The 16,073-nt window shown below is 49.5% G+C and overlaps 1 protein-coding gene across 1 annotated transcript; it reads right to left on the reverse strand.

Moving 5' to 3' along the window:
- Positions 1-8,746: 8,746 nt before the first annotated feature.
- LOC119312016 (cation/H(+) antiporter 15-like) lies at positions 8,747-11,696 on the reverse strand. The gene is made up of 4 exons (XM_037587770.1): positions 11,490-11,696; positions 10,413-11,411; positions 9,920-10,316; positions 8,747-9,821 (listed from the first exon to the last, which is right to left on the reverse strand). The coding sequence occupies exons 1-4, from the start codon at positions 11,694-11,696 to the stop codon at positions 8,923-8,925; spliced, it is 2,502 nt and encodes an 833-aa protein (XP_037443667.1). The 3' UTR covers positions 8,747-8,922.
- Between the last annotated feature and the right edge of the window lie 4,377 nt (positions 11,697-16,073).

Below are 16,073 nucleotides of genomic sequence, written 5' to 3' on the forward strand. Positions count from 1 at the left end.
TATGGCGCAGGGGTCTGGGCCCATCGCCCTTTGCACACCTGCACGTTGCGAACGCGGCCGGAAGCAGGCCTAGCCTAGCAGGCGTTCCAGTCCAATCCGGCGCGCGCCGTTCAGTCGTTGACGTCACGAATGCTTCGGCTGATACCACGACGTCGAGTGCCCATAACTGTCCCCGCGTAGATGGTTAGTGCGTATAGGCCAGTGGCCAGACTCAGATCAAATACCAAGATCTCGTTAAACGTGTTATCTTGAAATAACCGCGAACGCCGACCAGGGCCAGGCCCACCTCTCTCCTAGGTGGTCTCAACCTGCCCTGTCGCTTCGCCACAAAGATCCACATAGAGGGCTGTCGGGAAAGTATGTCCTTCCCAGCCCCCAATTCGTGAATCAACCACGGGTACTCCTCGAGCCAACCCGACTTTAGTCATCACATGTATCATGTATAAAGTATATAGTATATACCCGTGATCACCTCCCGAGTGATCACGGCCCGATAGTATAGCATGGCAGACGGACAAGAATGTATGTCCATTGATGATAAACTAGCATCCTATACTAAGCATTATGATTGCAGGTAAAGGTAACAACAGTAGTAGCAAGGACAGGCTATGCATCAGGATAGGATTAACGGAAAGCAGTAACATGCTACACTACTCTAATGCAAGAAGTAGAGAGAAGAGTAGGCAATATCTGGTGATCAAAGGGGGGCTTGCCTGGTTGCTCTGGCAAGAGAGAGAGGTCGTCAACACCGTAGTCATACTGGGTAGCAGCGGCGTCAGTCTCGTAGTCTATGGAGAGAAGAGGGGGAAGAAACAATGAATATAATGCAAACAGATGCATAACGATGCATGACAAGACAAGTAGCGGTGATAGGGGTGCCCTAACGCGGTATGAGGTGGTACCGGTGAAGGGGGGAAACATCCGGGAAAATATCCCCGGTGTTTAGCATTTTCAGACAGATGAATCGGAGGGGGAAAGTCGCGTATTCGCTATGCTAGGGATGCGTGGCGGACGAATAGGCTGTGTATCCGGATTCGTCTCGTCTTTCTGAGCAACTTTTATGTACAAATTATTTTCATCGAAGTTATGGTTTATTTTCTATGATTTTCCAAAGATTTAACAATATTCTGAATTTATTTATTAATTCGAATTTTGACAGAAATACAATTATTATATAGTGATGGGCTAACCACAGTCAAGGACATGTGGGGGCCAGGGAGCTAGGTTGACTCAGTCAACATTGACTTGTCAAAATGTGAATAGTAAAAGTGAAACCCGCGTGTCATAGGCTATACCTAAATAAATAAATAAATGCTAACCTAATTAATGGGGTCCACATGTCATCTGCTAGTACCTTAACCGAACTACTAATTAACCCAATACTGATTGAACGGGGGGTGGCCTCACATCAAGTGGATGTGTTCCCATGGCCAACACAGCACGCACGGGGCATAGCAAAAGTGGCCATGGCCAAGCATCAGCAGCAGTTAGCCGATGAGCAGTAAGTAGCAGCAGTAAGCGGCATGAGCAGCGTCGCGTAGCAGAGCAAGAAGCATCGGCAGCCAGCAGCAGAGGCAAGCACGCAGGCGCGCGTGCACGCGCGGTGCGCGGCCAAGGGAAGGCGAGCGCGCGTGCGGGCGATGGCTGTGGTGGCCAGGCGCGGCCGGGCGGAACAGCAGGCAAGGCGAGCGGCGCGCGAGCAGCAGCGACACAAGCAGCAATAGCAGATAGAACAGCAGCGGCGGCGCCTAGGAGCAGCAGCACGCAACGGCCAGCAACTAGAGTAGCAACGAAGCAGCAGTAGTGCAAGGCATAGCAACAGCACAGAGCACACACGCACATACGTACGCGTACACGCGAGATGGGGCACGATGGTGAAGGTGGCCTACGGCATCCAAAACGAAAGGGGGGAAGGGGGATCCGAGGGAGGAGCTCACTGCGAGTTCATCGGCGTGCTCGGGGAGGGTTGGGGTGGACCGGAGCGACGGCATCGACTGCGAGTTGGTGGTGGCCAGTTGAAGAAGACGGCGATGGCATCGGCTACGCAGCTCCTCGGCTCAAGATGGTCCCCTGAACGGATGAAGCCGAGTGCGGAGATCCTCCAGGACGTGTTCCCGAGCGACGGCGACGACGGTGGCCGCGGCAAGAGGACGAGGCAGTGGTGACCGCGTAGCAAATCGAGGTCGAAATCGAGCGGAAGAGGAGGGGGCCGATGGGGGATCCTGGGGGAATGGACGAGAGTGGTCTAGGGTTTCGCGGGGGCGTGCTTATAGGACCAGAGGGGCGACGTGGAGGCCATCCATGGCCAGGGCCAGGGCGCCATGGATGTCTGCCACGCCTCTGTTCTGTGAACTATACCTGGTCAAACGGGCCGGCCCGGCACGGCACGGCCCGGCCCGCCGTAAACGTGCCTGGCACGGCACGGCCCGTCTCGGCACGAATAATAACCGGGCCGTGCCGTGCCGGCCCACGGGCAGGAGCTAGCAGCCCAGGCACGTCACGTAGTCTACATGGGCCAGCACGCGGCACGCCCAGGCACGCCGGTCCGTTGGAGGACGCTGGGCCGTCTAGCGTGATTTTTTTCTTTTTCTTCACAATACCTCTGAAAACTGCAAAAAAAAGGCCAAAAAAATTAGAAAATTGCAAAATCTGGTAGACTATTATGTGAGATAAATCTAGAGTTTTATTAGCACATATACATCATTAAAACTCCCATCTAAAAGAATAAAAGAATACAAGACATACTCTATAATTACAAAAGGATAAAAAATACAAAGACTACACTATAACACTACTACTACTTAGATTCAAGCACTAATAAAATACGCATGCACTATGAAAATATTAAACATATTAGGGTATTCGGTATTTATATAGGACATATATATTTATATTTTTCAAAAAAACATAAACGGGCCGTGCCGTGCCGGCCCGCGTGCCTAGCCTCCAGGCCCAGGCACGGCCCATGGCGTGCCGCGTGCCGAGCCTGGCCTGTTTAGCCCGGGCCGTGCCGTGCCTGGGTCGTGCCGGGCCTGCGTGCTACCGGGCCGGCCCAGTTAGCACGGCCCGTTTGGCCAGCTATACTGTGAACAGATGAAAGGGGAGACGGGAGTAGGTGGGCCGGCCTGCCTGGCAAGGGCCAGTTGAGCCATGGCCCAACAGGGGAGGGGAGTTTTCTTTCTCTTGTTTTAGTTTAGTTGCTGTTTTTTTCTATTTTCTATTTTCTTTTATTTCTTCTTTTCTGTTTTCTCTTTGTTTCCGATTATTTTAGTTTTAGTAAAATATACACGTAGTATCTAAATTAGTATTTCAACTTAGTCCATAGTCACAAAAAGTCTAGTCCTCAAATAAATTAGTTTGACATTTTATTAATTAGAAAAGGTATCTCAATAATTGTTTTTACTGCTGTTTTATTCATCGTATAATACTTAAACATTTTATAAATGTGTGGTTTCTCCACCATAATTACCTATGCAATATTTGGTTCACTCCGAATATTTTGGTTTTAATATTTAAAAACTTTTACTATTTGCCTTTTAATTAAATTTTGAATTTGTTTCGGTTTTGAATTATCAAGAGTTTACCAATAGTAACCGAGGTGACGTGGCATCATTAGCGGGGGATCATTGTAGATTAATTATCCGGGCGTCACAACTAGTTCGGCGAAGAGATGGTGATACAAGTGGTATATGGATGATAGATAAAGGTTTTTGCAATCTGAAAATATAAAAACAGTAAGGTAACTAATGATAAAAGTGAGCACAAAGGGTATTGCAATGCGTTGAAACAAGGCCTAGGGTTCATACTTTCACTAGTGCAAATTCTCTCAACAATAATAACATAATTGGATCACATAACTATCCCTCAACATGCAACAAAGAGTCACTCCAAAGTCACTAATAGCGGAGAACAAACGAAGAGATTATGGTAGGGTACAAAACCACCTCAAAGTTATTCTTTCCAATCAATCCATTGGGCTATTCCTATAAGTGTCACAAACAGCCCTAGAGTTCGTACTAGAATAACACCTTAAGACACAAATCAACCAAAACCCTAATCTCACCTAGATACTCCAATGTCACCTCAAGTATCTGTGAGTATGATTATACGATATGCATCACACAATCTCAGATTCATCTATTCAAACCAACACAAAGTACTTCAAAGAGTGCCCCAAAGTTTCTACCGGAGAGTCAAGACGAAAACGTGTGCCAACCCCTATGCATAGGTTCATGGGCGGAACCCGCAAGTTGATCACCAAAACATACATCAAGTGAATCAATAGAATAATCCATTGTCACCACGGTTATCCCATGCAAGACATACATCAAGTTTTCTCAAATCCTTAAAGACTCAATCTGATAAGATAAATTCAAAGGGAAAACTCAATCCATTACAAGGGGGTAGAGGGGGAGAAACATCATAAGATCCAACTATAATAACAAAGCTCGCGATACATCAAGATCGTACAACCTCAAGAACACGAGAGAGAGAGAGAAAGAGATCAAACACATAGCTACTGGTACATACCCTCAGCACTCCCTCCTCGTCATGGAGAGCACCGGGATGATGAAGATGGCCACGGAGAGGGATTTCCCCTCCGGCAGGGTGCCGGAACGGGTCTAGATTGGTTTTCGGTGGCTACGAAGGCTTCTGGCGGCGGAACTCCGGATCTATTGTGCTCCCCGATAGTTTTAGGGTATATAGATATGTATAGGCGGAAGAAATACATCAGGGGAGCCACGAGGGGCCCACGAGGGTGGAGGGCGCGCCCAGCGGGGTGGGCGCGCCCCCTGCCTCGTGGCTTCCTCGTTGATCCCCTGACGTGCACTCCAAGTCTCATGTATTGCTTTCTTTTTAAAAATAACTTTTCCGAAGGTTTCATTCCGTTTGAACTCCGTTTGATTTTCCTTTCCTACGATACTCTAAAATAAGGAAGAAAAACATAAACTGGCACTGGGCTCTGGGTTAATAGATTAGTCCCAAAAATAATATAAAAGTGTCTAATAAAGCCCATAACCATCCAAAACAGATAATATAGTAGCATGAAACAATCAAAAATTATAGATACGTTGGAGACGTATCACCCACCAATAGCATAGTACACACACATAATCAAAATAGTGAAGAGATATGTACTCACATAGTCACTCTCCACGGTTCCACTAGGTGGTGCATCCCTCACTTGGTCCATGGCCGCACTCCAATGAGCACAAGCGGGCTTCATCAACTCCCACCGGTCTTGAAGCGACCGGTAAGTGCGAGAGATGAACCCACTATTCTTCGGCTTGATCCTACAATAGTTGTCCTCGATCCTTTGCCAATACCGTTTACCGGTTTGATCGGTGCCGGTGCTTGCATCCATCCCCACAGCTTCCCAAGCACGAACCAAGAGGATATCTTCCGCCTCGGTGTAGTTTGTCGACCGCGCGTGTGGGCGGGAAGCGGCGGTGAATGCCTCCTCCCCTATCTCGGCCACCTCCTCCTCGTCATCCCCTTCATCCTCCTCATCTTCCTCCAAGTCGTCACCAACCCTAAAGGGTTCTAGAGGCGGAGCCCCGAGGTCCACCTCCGCGTCTTGGAGGAGGTCCATGAACGAGGATGGGGTTGCCATTTCCTCGAACACCTCGTGCGCGGCAGGAGGAGGTTCGGCGACGGCGGCGGGCGGGGCCGCGGGCTTCTTCCGCGGATTCTTCACGGCCGGGGACGAGCCGGCGACCTTGGAGGAAGCCCCTCGCGGCCCACGGGAGGCCGCCTTCGGCTGGCTCTTCTTGGGGGCAGGTGCCGGGGCGGGGACGGGGGTCGGGGCGAGAGCCAGGGAGGCGGGAGGAGGCGGTGCGAGGCCCGCCCGCTGCCGCTTGGCCCCGACGTGGGTCGCCGCCACCACGTCGGCCATGGTCGGGTGCCGGGCGGGGGCGGGACGGGCGTGGCGGCGGCGGAGGCCTCCATGGCCAGCGCGGGGCGAGGCGGCAGGAGGAGCCGGGGAGGCGAGGTTCTAGTCTACGGCTTTTTTTCGACAAAAACTGTAAAAAACAGTTATTTTTAGGGGTTTGAGGGTTTCATGGCTCTACTAGACTTGCTCTTATGGGAGTGTCTTTACCTCCAGTGCCATATCTTGCTTACTGCGAGACTGTAGTACTTGGAAGCGGGTCTCTGTGTTTTTCTGTGTTTCCTTTGTCGGTTTTATTTGATTTTTACTCCCTTCATTTTATAATGTAAGACTTTTTTGACACTAATGTAAGATTTTTTTGACAGTACATATTTTGTACTGTCAAAAAATATACAAGACAAAGAAATACATATTTACTCGCGTAAAGGCCCTACAAAGGAGTAATCACTGAGTTCCTTTGTAATAAAATCTTATACTATGGTACGGAGGAAGTACTATCATATTTATGCAACGTTGAAACGCATATGGGAAATTATCTTATTCGGAAAATGGAACACAGCCAGTTTGCACCGTCGCTTCTCCTCCCAAGGAAGGCAATTATCTAATTCTGAAGCATACGGTCTCGAGTGGTAATATTACTCCTTTGAAAATCTGTTGAAGAGCTCCGGGCATATCACATCTTTTGTTTGGGGATGACATAATGTAATTTTTTGAAGTGTCACATGACCAAGGTGTGAACGTTAAAGAAGTTCTCACTTTACATGAGGCAGCCACAGAGCGGTCCTTGAACTTTAAAAATGTACTCTTTTGTTTGGTGAGTCTTGCCTTATGGTGACTCGTGAGCAGGTTCGCTTGGTGCTGAATGTCACAAGCTTGGTGTTTGAGGAGAAATATCTTGGTTTTTCTAAACCGGATGGTCGCATGTCCAGAGGCCGTTTCAATATCTTCAAACTAGTCTAACTAAGAGACTTATACGGTGGGGAGATGGCCGCCTTGCGCAGTCGGGAAGGGAAGTGTTAATAAAACCAGTCACCCAAGCACTACCAACTTATTTGATGAGTGTTTTAAAACTGTCTTTCTCCATTTGTGATGAGCTTAATGCAATGGTGTGGATTTTATTTATTAGGGTTCAACTAGGGGCCGAAGGAAAGTTCACTGGCATGCGCAGGAGCATTTGCTACGTCCGAAGAACAAAGGTGGTGTTGGTTTCAGGGATTACATGTTATTTAACCAGGCTCTTCTAGCCCGTCAAGCTTGGAGGCTGCTTATCAAGCTAGATAGCCTTTGTGCACAAGTTCTTAAGGCTCACTATTACCCAAATGGCAAGCTTGAGGATACCCTATACGGGTCTGGCACGACAACTAGATACCACGCCCGTTCTCTTACAAGCCAATTTCTTCCCAAGGAAGGTGTCACATACGCTTTGTATCTGAACTGCTCGATGACAATGGTTCATGGAATTTGGAGCTCCTACAGTCGTACTTTCATCCTTGTGACGTTGTTGAAATTATGAAGATCATGGCCTCCCCGAGACTAGAATCTGATACTTTGAAATTGGGTCCGGGCAAGTACGACTTGTTTTCAGTTAAAAGCGCATATGATTTGGCCTTTGATGAGTTTCATACAGCCAACATGACCTCTTCAACTTCGGTCCCAGGGGGTCAGTGCGGCAGCTGGTCCATGATATGGTCTTCAGATGTACCCCCGACAGTGCGTAATTTCTCCTGGAGGATATTGACCGATTCACTCCCCACTTTGGAAGAACAACCACAAGAGGAATTTGGAACTATTAAGTTTCTGTCCTATATGTGCTATGGACCGGAAGACAATTTACATCTGTTTTTTCCATTGTCCTTTAGGCCGAGAATTATGGAGAACAATATCAGAAGTTTGGACATTTGTCGGTTTTGGAAGAGATTGAGAACAACGAGAAAGAGTGGTTATTTCATGTGTTGGATCCACTATCTGATATTGCGCGAAGTTCTTATGACTTTGTGGCCCTGCTGGCATATTCATAAAGAGGTTGTGCATCACAAGCCACCACCTCCGATGGAAGCATCTAAGAGATTTCTTGTTAGCTACTTGGAATCTTTGGTTGGACTGAAACTTGATCTATGTGATGATCCTCGGAAGGGCAAGTCAATAGTGATATATAATGTTGCAGCAAGCAGCAAGCAGCTCACATAGACTGATGACACCTAGCTCCACGTCCTGGACACCTCCAGATCAAGGATGGACTAAACTGAATACAGATGGGTCCTTGTCTCCTGATGGCGCAGCAGGGGCTGGTGTGGTTCTTCGGAATGATTGTGGGAAAAGCATATTCTCCTCATGCAGACAGTTATCCTCTTGTCGTGATGCTTTGTAGGCGGAACTGTATGTGTGTATGGAAGGTTTATCTTTTGCTATCCAACCGAGCGACGCCCCAAATATCATTGAGATGAATTCCATTGTTGTTGTGAAGTTGATCCAAGCTCGTGATCTGGACAGATCGATCTAAGCCTCTGTAGTTAAGGAGATTAAGTACCCGACGTCTCTTCATGGTTGTCGTATTACTCATGTAAGTCGGAACCAAAATAAAGTTAGCGATGATCTAGCAAATTTTGCTAATAACGGAAGGCAGAACCATGACTTGCCTTGGTTCTCGCCCTCCTGTTGCCGTCGAGCTGCTCTGGATGATTGTAACCTTGCTACTCATGAGTAATACAATTTTCTCACCCGCAAAAAAAAGGAAGGGACCAGTACAGAAAAGAAAAAAAATGAGAGATAAATTTCTATGCAGGACACCAACACAAACAAAACTTTTGGCTAGATAAAAGGTGAATTTACACTAGGGTTCAACTACAGCCTTCTTCTCATTACAAAAACCAAACGGTACAACCGCACAAGGTCTACATAGCAGAAAACACAAGAGTTAATCAGCTAGAATTGTACACACAACACGACCATCGATCCAGCGAACTCCCTAAAAAACCGCGTGCTTTACACTACTGGTTAATTAACCCAGACCCAATTAATCAAGAGCTATCGTGTCAGTAGCCACCTCGGCCCACCAACTGGTATCCGCCGACCCCCGTCGCCGGCCGCTGGTTGGCATTGGTCACGTACTGCCGCACGGGGTCCTCCGCCACGGGCACCGCCGGCAGCCCCGCCGCGGTGAGCTGGTACTGCTGCATCACCAGCACGGACACCATCTTGGAGAACTCGGACGACACCAGCAGGTCCCCGATCGGCCCCAGCTCCGGCGACTCCATCCAGTCGGACAGCGCCGACGTGAGCGGCGAGCTCTCCTCGCCGGGGTGCCTGCCGACGATGTACAGCTCGTGCGCGTTGCCCAGGTTCCGGATGGCCGCCATGGTCTCCTCGCTGTTGGCCACCACCTGCTCCACGTACACGATGGCCTCGTTGCCCACGTTGCGCGACCGGAACTCGTTGAGGTACTCCTCGTCCATCTGCCGCTCCGTCTTGGGCACGTCGGGCACGATGGTGATGGCGCGCGAGCCGGACGGCACGGACGACGGCGGCGCCACCGCCGGCTGCGGCGCCGTGTAGCCTGGCGGGATGAAGCGGACGATGGCGAGGCAGACGCCGGGGTTCTCCACCATCCGCCACGCGTAGGCGAGCCCCTCGCGGTCGTCCGGCCCGCCGAAGAAGAGGAGCGCCATGCGGTGCACGCTGGACAGGCGCGCCGCGGGGGCGCTGAGGCCGCGGTCGACGAGGATGCCGACGGAGCAGGGCGCCGAGTTGAGGATGCTCTCGTTGAAGCCCTTGAGGGCGGGGTGGATGGGCTCCATGCCGCCGTCCACCGTCTGCTGCTTGTGGAACGGGAGCACGATGAGCGACACGTGCTTGTCCTCCGCCAGCACCGACACGTCCTCGTGCATCGTCTGGTACGGCGACACCGCCGTCAGCGCCTGGACCGACACGCCGGCTGCTCGTGGAGACGTGGACAATGCATTCATGATTCACGTCAGGTCACACGTCGTTGCATTGCATCGATCGATCTCAAGGCATACGAGGACTACTGACCGACGCTCTCCTCGTAGTTCTCGAAGGCGTTGAAGATGTGCTCGCTGGCGCTGGTGCTGGCGCTGCGGTTCTGGTTGGCGGCGGTGTGGTGGGCGGCGAGCATGTTTGACGCGCGCCCGGTGAGCTCCACTAGGTGGAGCGCGTAGATGAATAGGGGGGAGCGCTTGCTCGGGTTGGAGAGCTCGAGGAGGGAGATGATGGACGGCACGTTGCGGGTGGTGTGCACGCACGCCAGCATGCGCAGCTCCGCGTCGTGCTTCGACCGCTGCAGGTTGCGCCGCTTGTACCCGACCAGCCGCCGCGCCGGACGGTACACCGTGGTCACCACCGGCGTCACCAGCGCCGTCATCGCCACCGACACCAGCACCATCACCGCGAACGACTCATCGTCCAGAACCTGCAACCACAACAACACCGACCCATGTCACGTTCGCCCGCTAGCTAGTTGCAAATTGAAATTGTTCAAATCCGCGCGAGAGATGAAGATGGTCACCTGCTTGTCCCTTCCGATGTTGAGGACGATCATCTCGACGAGCCCCCTGGTGTTCATGAGGAAGCCGAGGGCGACGCCGTCGCGGAAGGTCATGGTGTAGGAGATGGCGATGAGGATGGTGCCCATGATCTTGGCGAAGCTGGCCATGACGAACACCAGCACCAGGAGCCCCGCGGTGACCGGGTCGCGCACCCGGGTCACGTTGGTGCGGAGGCCACTGATGGCGAAGAAGAGCGGGAGCAGCAGCCCCATCACGAAGTCCTCCAGCTTCTCGATCAGCACCACGCCGAGCTCCCCGCTGGGTATCACCAGCCCGTAGACGAAGGCGCCGAACACGGAGTGGATGCCGATGGCGTCGGTGCACACGCCGGAGATCATGACGCCGGTGAGTATGAGCGTGACCTGCACGTCGCTGATGGTCTCGCCCTCGGGGATGCGGCGGACGATCCACCACATGACCGGGCGCACGACGTAGAAGCACGCCAGCACGAACGCCACGCCGGAGAGGAGCACGTAGAGGGAGGAGAACGGGGTGCTGTTCACGTCGGAGATGGCGATGGCGAGCGCGAGCAGGATCCAGGCGCACATGTCGTTGACGATGGCCGCGGACATGGCGATCTTGCCGAGGTCCGAGTTGAGCAGCTTGATCTCGGCGAGGATCCGGGCGAGCACCGGGAAGGCCGTGACGGAGAGCGCGACGCCGAGGAAGAGCAGGAAGGAGGCCTGGTGCACGTTCTTGGACACCTGGTGCCGGAAGATGAAGGAGGTGGCGGTGCCGATGCAGAAGGGCAGCGCCATGCCGGCCACGGCGATGATGACGGCCTTCTTCCCGGAGCGCTTGATGACGTTGACGTCCATCTCGAGGCCGACCAGGAAGAGGAAGTAGAGAAGGCCCAGGTGCGCCACCGTCTCCAGGGTGAGCAGGCTCCGGCCCGGGAACACGGTGCCCGCCCACGTCCCGACCTGCCCCATCACCGACGGGCCCAGAATGACGCCGGCCTGCAGCACATACGTACGTCCGTTGAGCAAGCAAGCAAGCAGAATCCTGTTCTCAATTAATGGAGGCAGGGCACGTACGAGGATCTCAGCGATGACGCGGGGCTGGCGGAAGGGCTTGAGGAGGAGGACGAGGAGGCGGGTGGTGCCGACGATGACGGCCGTCTGGAGGATGAAGATGGGGAGGGAGAACTCCAGCGGGTTGACGCCCTCCCAGATGCCGTACGTGGTGACCTTCATGGGCGAGTAGCACACCACCGCCGCCGCCGCCGCGCCGGAGCCGGTCATCCCGGCGGCGGCGGCGGCCTGCTCCATCGGCGCCGTGACGTCGCCACCGCCGGGTAACGTGTCGGTCATCTCGGCGCATGGGACGACGCCGAGCTCTCGTGCGTGGGCGCCGCGCTCTGCTCCCTTGGGCGCGCGCGCGCGGGCCGCGGGTTCGCTGGATTTCGCGACAGAGAGGAGTGTGGCTGGTTCACGAACGGTGGAAACGGTCAAAGTGAAGAGAGAGAGAGAGAGGGAGCGTATGGGCGCGCGCGGCGGTGAGTGGGAGAGGAGCTGCTAATTTCGGCCGGAGCAATGCTACACACACGGACTGATTTTTAGGGAATCAACGGATTGGCACACATCCCACTGAAAATCAAGGGGGTGGGGGAAGATTAGTATGGAAAGAGGTAAATACATCAGGAGTCATAGAACTTGCACGTGACGGTCAGTTTGATGCATAAACTTGCAAAATACGTGTTTTTAGTCATCAAACTTGCGTGGACGTGCAAATACGGTCATATTTTCCATACACAGATGTATTCACTGCCTATATGGCATGCCAGCATGACCGGGGCCCATTGTCAATGACTGAAGCGTTGTGCATGTAATATTTTTTGTAGAAGCACCCTCAAGTTTTTTTTAAACTTCGTACAAAAGCCCTCCAACACAGGTAATGTTAAATAGTATCCCGCTGGGTCCTGCCCGTCAGTGTGCGTTGTGAATAATTTGGACTAGAAAATAGGTCTGAGGGAGTTCGAACCATCGACTAGCTGTAATAGCGCTAGAGTAGTAACCACACCACAGTTGTTGTTTACACGGACTACCAATGTGTAGATCCTTTAGGCTAAATAAAGGTACACATTTAGAATTATATTTTCTTTTGTCAACATTTTCAAATTTAAATTATTAAAATTCAAACATATTTTCCGCTGATTTGTCTGAAAGGAAATTACGGACATTCATTTTGCACTATATTTTGCTTTTTAGATTTTGTAACTTAAAATTATTAGAATTCAAGCAAATTTTTAGTTGACTTGTCTGGAAAATTTACGTACATTCATTCTGGCCTATATTTTTCAATCTAGTTTTCCAATTTAAAATTATTCAAATTCAAACAAAATTCTGTTGATATGTTCGAAAGAAATTTATGTACATTCATTATGGACTATATTATCTTTTGTTTGGGTTATTCAAATTCTTAAAAAGGTTGTTTTGTTAAAAAAAATGTACATTCATTCTGACCTATATTTTCTTTAATCAAGATTTTTAAATTTAAAGTTATTCAAATTCAAACAGAAATTTCTTTTGATTTGTCCAAAGGAAATTATTTACATTCATTCTAAAGTACACTTTACTTTATCTAGGTTTTTTAATTTAAAAGTATTTGATTTCAAACAAAAAATTAGTTGATTTGCCCGCAAACATACATTCATTCTGCACTATATTTTGTTTTATCTAGATTTTCTAAAAAAAAATTGAATTCTAAGCGCATCTGTAGCAAACCCCTCGTATCACACCGACCCATAAAATAATCGCCAGTTTACGATTTTGCGCCAAAAAGTTGTCTGAATAGACACGGTAAACACACTATAAAGGTCCGCATATAAGGGGTCTGCTACAGATACTCTAACGGAAATTGGTTGATTTGTCCGTAAAAAATACATGCATTCATTCCGAAAAATACTAAAATTCAAAAGAGAAATCTAGTCAATCTGTCCAAAAAATTTATCTAGGATATAAGTTGTTTTCTTACATAGAAAAAACGAAAGCAAAATACATAAGATAAATTGCATTTATCTTTTTATGTGTCATTGTGACCGGATGGTTTGAACCGGGGCTTCCACCTTTTCACGAATCCTTTTCTGGTTTTGATTTCTATTTTAATTAGGACGGTCCTCATATATAAAGCTAATTGTGCATGTTAGACGTCAAACGTCAGTTAGCCGATTGGCGGGCAATATGCATGCGAATTGCGGGTGTGGTCGAATCCCATCCATACTGATCCATCCTTTTTTTCCGTTTTACTTCAGAATTTTTTGTGTAAATAAATGAAATGCAAGGGTGCTTTCTGAAAGAAAAAAACACATGCGGATTACCCACCTCCTCAGCCACTGACAGCGGGCCCATGTAATGTTGGCACGCCGCGCTACGGTAGAAAGCACCGTATTTGCACGCCCAGGCAAGTTTGATGACTAGAAACATGTATTTTACAAGTTTATGCACCAAACTGATCGTCACGTGCAAGTTCTATGACTGCTCGTGTATTTACCTCGTATGGAAACAGCCGGTAAAACTCTGTAAAATGCCCGGCTCTTTAGAGAAGATAATACAAAGTACATGTGAAGTACAAGGGATTGAATATGTTCTATGATAAGCCTGACCCCGATTTATATAACATACCGGGGCCTGGGTCGCCTGATCGATGCAGACATATCCCTCCGTGGCTCCGATATCTATGGATTGTGCTCTAAGTCTTAAATCTTCATGTAATTTGCTATCGGTCACCCAAAGTGGCCCAGGAGCATGGGGGTCATAGCCCAAACCACCAGGTTGGGAACCGACATGGCGAGGAGCCCCTTGGCCGGGACACCGGCAAGCGGCAACCAACTACATATTTGACTCCAACCCTAGTTGACGACCATCAATCAATCATCAAGACACATCCTACGCAACCGCCAGAGGGATCTCCCTTCTTGTCGGGAGGCCTCTCCCTCCATAGCCTCATCATCACAACAACATCCACACAAGAGGAGGATAAGGAGGCACCGCCACTGTCACTAGGCACTGGCCCTAGGTCATGCGTGCCGGCCACCACCTATATCTTCCTCCTTTCTCATGTATTTTGTAAGACTGTACATGGTGATGACATCCATGAACCATTCCTTTTTGTGTAGTTATTCATCTATGTTTGAGGGATTGGTCCAGTTCTAGGTTTAAGTATAGTCTAGTATGCAATATTAAACTTTGTGGCACATGCCACCATCTAGTATTTACTCTTTTCCTGTTGTAAGTAAGGCTATGTTGGGAGACGTTTTTTCATACAATCTTGTGAGCACTTGCACATATACTAAGTAGATAGATGAGTTTAATGATCGTTTGATTTGTTGTGTATTATTGACATCTCATGTGTAACCACAACAAGAGGTTATATGTAGTGCACAGATGAGCGTGGGTAGCCATAGCGGATCATTTATTTATCTAAGGAGCAATGGTTAACCATAGAGGGCAATGCCTTGTTCTTGTCCTTGTGGTCTTTATCGCTTCTGACTGACACATCAGTACAATGTTAGGAATGGGACATTGAGTTATCTTTGCAGCAGCAGTTGGGAGGTAACGATGTTTGGTAGACCGCCTATTATATTATAGACCTCTACCACGTAATTGCCCCTCTAGTACTGGTGAGACCGAAGCCTAGACACCGTCTGTCATTCTATTCAATCCTGCATTTATAACACCATTTTTACTTTTGGTTATCGTCTACTTCACTTTATGTTCTAGTTTGTAGTTCAGTTAATTCCATTTATTATTGTCTTCCTAGCAACCGGTGGAATAGAGTATTTCCGTACTATGGTTTTGGTGCGAACGTACCTATGTAGCTGGTGGTTTCTTCCTTTAGGTCAAGTGGGTTCGACATATAAAGCCAAGTTTCAATACTTCTTGCGAATTGTGCTTCAACTAGAATTTGTGCCCTTGGAGGATATCATTCCTACAACACCATGTCGCTGCATCGTGTCCGATCATCCAACTCGCAGTCGTAGCGCACAAGTGTCAGATCTGTCTGGGTGTGTGCTACTATGGCCTTGTCCAACACTCGTTGGATCTCTGGTTTGGGGATGCTAGGTTTTGTGCTCCAAGATTTCGGGAGAAATCCCATCGCCAACTCCTGCTGGCGACAACAATGACGAGGCTCCCCAAGTGTCGTTTCCCTTATTGGAGGTCATGTGGTGGAGTAACGGTGCATCAAACCCATTGCCGAGTACCGGGAACCAACGCTTCTATGTTGGTTGACCATTTGCATACCCAGTAATGCTCCCCAAAGCCTCCTTGTCACCGTAGCTCGGAGCCTTTGACTTCGTCAACTCGTGGATGTGTGCGCCCTTCTTTCACACTCCATGCTAGGAAACTAACCCCCATTAGGTGGAGATGCTTCCGTTGGCGGCATTCTTTGAGGTCATGTAACTCCTCCACCGCTCATTCTTCCCACCTCATGTGGGCTATGACCATCATTCTAGCAAAGAATTGTGTATTCTTCTCGTGCGCTACCTACGAGCCAAAGGTGATGCAACTACTTTGTTGATGATAATTTGCAGTCCTACCTGTGGTTTCGGTGTTGCTTCAACTAGAGCCCTCTTTGTGTGTCCCTGCTTGGAGTTGGCCATGTGTTGTCTTTCGGCATCC

Source organism: Triticum dicoccoides, chromosome 1A (genome assembly GCF_002162155.2).
Source record: "Triticum dicoccoides isolate Atlit2015 ecotype Zavitan chromosome 1A, WEW_v2.0, whole genome shotgun sequence".
Lineage (NCBI taxonomy): Eukaryota > Viridiplantae > Streptophyta > Magnoliopsida > Poales > Poaceae > Triticum > Triticum dicoccoides.

Coding starts and splice junctions, on each gene's coding strand:
- LOC119312016 (XM_037587770.1), bottom strand. CDS start 11,696: ATGACCGGCTCCGGCGCGGCGGCGGCGGCGGTGGTGTGCTACTCGCCC. Junction 11,412..11,489: donor GCGTCATCGCTGAGATCCTC/GTACGTGCCCTG, acceptor TATGTGCTGCAG/GCCGGCGTCATTCTGGGCCC. Junction 9,822..9,919: donor GAACTACGAGGAGAGCGTCG/GTCAGTAGTCCT, acceptor CTCCACGAGCAG/CCGGCGTGTCGGTCCAGGCG.